Source organism: Trachypithecus francoisi, unplaced genomic scaffold, assembly GCF_009764315.1.
Source record: "Trachypithecus francoisi isolate TF-2019V2 unplaced genomic scaffold, Tfra_2.0 Lachesis_group1, whole genome shotgun sequence".
In the NCBI taxonomy this organism is placed as follows: Eukaryota; Metazoa; Chordata; class Mammalia; order Primates; family Cercopithecidae; genus Trachypithecus; species Trachypithecus francoisi.
In genome coordinates this window covers 77,711,411-77,717,410 of record NW_022681454.1, presented here as the reverse complement: position 1 = coordinate 77,717,410, position 6,000 = coordinate 77,711,411, and the positions used below count along the sequence as shown (strand labels likewise).

Sequence of the window (6,000 nt, the reverse complement as noted above, 5' to 3'; positions counted from 1 at the left end):
AGTAGCTGGGACTACAGGCGCCCGCCACCTCGCCCAGCTAGTTTTTGTATTTTTAGTAGAGACGGGGTTTCACCGTGTTAGCCAGGATGGTCTCGATCTCCTGACCTCGCGATCCGCCCGTCTCGGCCTCCCAAAGTGCTGGGATTACAGGCTTGAGCCACCGCGCCCGGCCCGGAAATAGATATCTTTTTAAAGCTCTCCTAAATACTATTATTATTTCATTATTTTAACTTTAAAAAGAAAACAGATAAATATGTATTTACTTTTTAAAAGACTTCATTTAGGGGGATTTTCTGCATTTGGTTTCAACTGGAGGGGAAAATAATGTATATGAAAGTTATTTTGATAAATATGGTTATATGCATTAGATGGCATTAGAGTTACATTGTAACTATAGAAGATGGCTCTTCCTTTCATTTCCACAGCTGTTTTTATCCTGAATAGTAACTTACCCATCCATTTCTGGAAGGTTCAGGAACTGGATAAATAAAACTAGGTAATTACCTCTCTGACATGTGTGTGTAATGCTATAATAAAGACCACTGTGACCTCTCTGAACCTTCCTCCATCTAGTCTCAAGACGTATGTTTACTATCTCAGAATAATTTTCCTAATCCTTCCCAGAATTAGATCAATTGATTTTTACCTGGTGAAATAAATTCTCATTACCTTACTCAAATGTGTATTTAACTTTCCTTCCACTTCATGGTTCTCTGTAGCCTCTAAGATCCTTAAACCCCCACCAATAGCAAGAGCCTTTTCTTGACTCAATCTTCAACTGCCTCAATTCTCACCAATTTATTTTTGTGATCTAGGCATTTAAACCTAGTCTAGATTCTCTCACAAATATCAGTGAACATCCATAATGAGAATTATGGATCATGAATATAAATAAAGTAGAAAACAATCTGTTACTGAACTATTATATGCTGGATTTACCAACCTTTCCTCTAAAAGTGATGTTCATTATTACGCCAAGATGAAACATCCTATAGGCCTTCTGCAGTGTACTAATGTATATTTTCTCATGATGAATTCTTCTGTGATTACTGTTAAAACATAAGTCATCCTACAATATATTTTTCTCACCTCTGCTCAGGATTTAGAAACTTACATGGTGTAGTGTTCTGATGATTCTATAGTTTATTAATGAGAATACTCAGTAATTTTCTAACTTAATAGTAACTACTCAGAACAATAATAATGAATACAGATATTTTTTATGTACTTTTCAAAATCTATTAATTGCATTATGCTATTAAGTGGTTAATGTTTTCATAGGTAAGAGATTTCTAAGAAAAAGCTTTATGGTCATAAATTTAAAACTTTTTACTTAAGTCTAGATTTTAAAATGTGTTGACTTAAATAAAATTTCATGGTTTTCTTTCATTGCTTTCATTTGTAGTTCTCTTTGGAAATGAGTAAGCAAGAAAGGTCTTGTAATATTTGTGTTTTTGTCCAACATGAGTTAGAGAAAGGATAAACCACAGAAAAATACTAAGGGCTTAATACAAATTCTGTTTTGTTTTGTTTTTTGTTTTGTTTTGTTTGAGATGGAGTTTCACTCTTGTTGCCCAACATAGAGTGCAATGGCATGATCTTGGCTCACTGCAACCTCTGCCTCCTGGGTTCCAGCAATTTGCCTGCCTCAGTCTCCGGAGTAGCTGAGATTACAGGCATGTGCCACGATGCCCAGCTAATTTTTGTATTTTTAGTAGAGACGGGGTTCTCCATATTGGTAAGACTGGTCTCGAGCTCCCGACCTCAGGTGATCTGCCCACTTTGGCCTCCCAAAGTGCTGGGATTACAGGCGTGAGCCACCACGCCTGGCTGCCAAATTCTATTTTTCTCAGAGGCAATGAATATTCTGAAATGCCTGAAAATTTTTAAAATGACATATATGCCATAATTCTAATATAAAAATGAAAATAAATCTGTTTATGATTTTCTGATCCCTAATTATAAAAGCAGTCATAAGTAAAACATTCAGTACATATATACTAAAAGGTATTTACTGAATATTTCTCTCTATTTGGTATCATTATCACTGTTGGAGCTATCACTGTCATCATGAATAGAAGTGTTTCTAATTGAAGATACCATCATATCTACAATGTCTTTTTGGGGGTTTTCTTCCAAATCAGTCTGTATTGCTCCAACTTCTGCTAGCTTCCATTCAAGTTCTGTAATAAATAACCCATCATTAAGTCAGTTAAAAATCTTGAAAAAATGAATAGTTTTTCATCTATATGAAATAGGAGTTGACTCTTAGTAATATTACCATGGAAATGATGATATATTTATAGTTTTTTTTCTTTTTTCAGACAGAGTCTCACTCTGTCACCCAGGCTAGAGTGCAGTGGTGCAATCTTGGCTCACTGCAACCTCTGCCTCCCAGGTTCAAGCGATTCTCATGCCACAGCTTCCTGAGTAGCTGCAATTACAGATGCATGCCACCACACCCAGCTAAGTTTTGTATTTTTTAAGTAGAGTCAGGGTTTCATCATGTTGGCCAGGCTGGTCTCGAACTCCTGACCTCAAGTGATCCCCCTACCTCAGCCTCCCAAAGTGCTGGGATTACAGGCGTAAGCCACCACGCCCAGCCTGATATCTTTAGAACTGGTTGACAGTAAAAGTGCTACAATATCAAAATACACATTGGATACAGCAAAGTTATACTTAAAGGGAGAAATTATGGTTAAACTGGTTCTTAGTCTGTTTTGTGATAAAAGAATACCTGAGACTTGAGTAATTTATAGAGAACAGAGATTTATTTCTTATACATCTGGAGGCTGGGAAGTATAAGGTTGAGGGGCCTACATCAGGTGAGGGTCTTCTTGCTGAGGTTATCCCATGGCAGAATTCAAGTGAGTTAGAGAAGGTGAATGAGAGACAACAAGAGAGGGCTGAACTCACTTTTAAAACAAACCCATCCTCATGACAATAACCCCACTCTGCAATAATGACATTAATCCATTCATGAGGGCAGAGACCTCATGACCTAATCACCTCTTAAGGTCCCACTTCTCAACACTGTTGCAATGGGGATTACTAATTTTGGAGGACACATTCAAACCATACCATTCCACCCCAGCCCCCAAAATTCATGTCCTCTTACATGCAAAATATATTCATTCTATCCCAGTAGCCCCCAAAGTCTCAACTTGTTCCAACATCAACTCAAAAGTCCACAGTCTCATCTAAATCAGATACAGGTAAGACTCAAGACACAATTCATACTGAGGTACACTTCCCTCCAGCTCTGAGCCTATAAAATTAAACAAGTTGGCCAGGTGTGGTGGCTCACGCCTGTAATCCCAGCACTTTGAAAGGCTGAGGCGGGCGGATCACCTGAGGTAAGGAGTTTGAGATCAGCCTGGCCAACATGGTGAAATGCCATCCCTACTAAAAATACTAAAAAAAAAAAAAAAAAAAGAAAAGAAAACATTAGCCGCGCACAGTGGCAGGCACGTGTAATCCCAGCTATTCAGGAGGCTGAGGCAGAAGAATCGCTTGAACCCTGGAGGCAGAGGTTGTAGTGAGCCGAGATGGAGATCGTGCCATTGCACTCCAGTCCGGGCAACAGTGCAAGACTCCGTCTCAAAAAAAAAAAAAAGAAAACGAAAAAGAAAAAGAATGAAGTGAAATTTTAATAAATGGTGTTGAAACAGTTGCATTTTCTTACAGAAAAAAAGTAGATACATTCCTGATATGGTTTGGCTATGTCTCCACCCTCACCTCATCTTGAACTGTAGTTCTCATAATCCCCACATATTGTGGGTGGGAGGTAATTGAATCATGGGGGTTGTTACCTCCATGCTGTTCTCTTGATACTGAGTTCTCACCAGATCTGATGGGTTTTATAAGGGGCTTTTTCCCCACTTCACTTGGCTCTCATTCTTCTCTTTCCTGCTGCCATGTGAAAAAGAACATGCGTGCTTCCCATTCTGTCATGATTGTAAGTTTCCTGAAGCCTCCCCAGCCAGCTGAATTGTGAGCCAATTAAACCTCTTTCCTTTATAAATTACCCAGTCTCAGGTATGTCTTTATTAGCAGCGTGAAAATAGACTAATACAATTCCTTACATCAAATCATACACAAAAGAAAAGCCCAATGTTATTCAAGATCTAAGCTCAAAAATAAAAATTTAAAACTCTTAGAAGAAAGTATAGAAGAATATATTTTTCACCTTGGGAATACAGAAGGGTTTTGAAAAGAAAGCACAAAAAGTGCAAAATAAAGAAAAAGATTAATAATTTTCACTATGCCAAATCATAACTTTTATCTGACAATCAAAATGAAATGATAAGCCATAACTGGTGAGAATATATTAGTAATACTATAAAAATAGTATCCAGAACTTTACACACACACTCATGCACACATACCCACTCTTACAAGTCAATGAAACAACATATGCCCACATACACACTCTTATAAATCAATGAAAAAAACACAAATGACAAAATGGGCAAAGTATATAAACAGGAGAGGAAATCAGAATGAGCAATGCATATGAAAAAATCCGTAACCTCACTTGTAATGAGGGAAATCCAAATTTAAACAACGAAATGATACCACTTCATATCCATCAGATTGACCAAAAAACCAACAGTCTAAAATTAACAAGAAGTGGAGAAGATGTGGGTAGATCTTTAAACACAGATGGAAGGATAAATTGATACTTCCATTTATAGAGCAATCTATCAACTATCAAGTGAAGTTGAAAATGTGTATACCCTATATTCCCACAATTCTCCATATATCCTTGAGAAATTTTTACAGGTGGACACAACAATGGTCACAGCAGAATTGTTCATAATGGGAAAATTGGAAACAACTCACATTTCTCACAATAGGGGAATGATAAATTGAGGAATAGCTGATTATAGAATGCTAGACAGGAGATAAAGTTATTGAATCAGACATATATGAAATAAACGAGATTCTGAATACTACGATTGAGATTTTTAAAAAAGCAAGTTGCAGAATGATACTACAATATAATGCCCTTTATTAAATACTTTCGATTTTGCAATTAATTATTCCTTCTATTTCTATAGAAATACTTAAAGCATAACAATATAGACCAGATAGTTTCTTTTAAAATTAAAAATAGAATTATCATATCATCTAGCAATTCCATTTCTGTGTATATTCCCAGAATAATTAAAAATGGAGATAAGCATATTATTTGTACACACATGTCCATAACAGCATTATTCACAATAGCCAAAAGGTGAAAACAACCTAAGTATCCATCAACAGATGAAGAGCTATGCAAGATATACTTAAAAAGGAAAAAAATTCTCATAACATGCTACCACATGGATGAAACTTGAGGACATTATGCTAAGTGAAATAAGTCAGTCACAAAGGACAAATACTATATGATTCCACTTATATGAGGTATCTAGTGCTGTCAAATTCATAAAGACAGAATCTTAAAAAGGTGATTGCCCGGGCTGAAGCAATTGGAGACTGAGGAGTTTTTGTTTAATGAGTACAGAGTGTGTTATGTAAGACAAAAAAAACTTCTGGAGATGATGGTGATGGAATGTGAATGTGCTTAATGCCACTGAACTGTATGCTTAAAAATAGTTGATGGTAAATGTTATATTACGCATATTCTACTACAATGTTTAAAATACACCAATAAATTTCATTGATATCTCCCTCTCAAAAAAAAATTAAATAAATAAAGGGACGAGATACACACTAAATTCGTGATAGTTTTTGCCCCTAAGGAAGCAGGGAGGGGAACAGGACTAAGTATGAAATACAAGTAACTTCAACTTTATCTGTAATGTGTTTTTAAAAGATAAGCAAACAGGCCAGGCATGGTGGCTCATGCTTGTAATCCCAGCACTTTGAGGGTCAAATGTGGGAGGATTACTTGAGCCTAGGAATTTGAGACCAGCCTGGGCAATATAGTGAGACCCCATCTCTACTACAAAATTTTGTTAAAAAAATAGTTAGGTGTGGTGGCCGGCACCTGTA

At 36.5% G+C, this 6,000-nt stretch overlaps 1 protein-coding gene across 1 annotated transcript in view; it reads right to left on the bottom strand.

Annotated features, from left to right (window-relative positions):
* Positions 1 to 1,985: 1,985 nt before the first annotated feature.
* The window catches only part of PDCL2 (phosducin like 2), a 36,933-nt gene continuing 32,918 nt past the window's right edge, over positions 1,986 to 6,000 (bottom strand). The window contains exon 6 of the mRNA XM_033215999.1: positions 1,986 to 2,183. Coding sequence (XP_033071890.1) covers positions 2,029 to 2,183 — 155 coding nt within the window. The 3' untranslated portion in view covers positions 1,986 to 2,028. The remainder of the gene's footprint in view (positions 2,184 to 6,000) is intronic.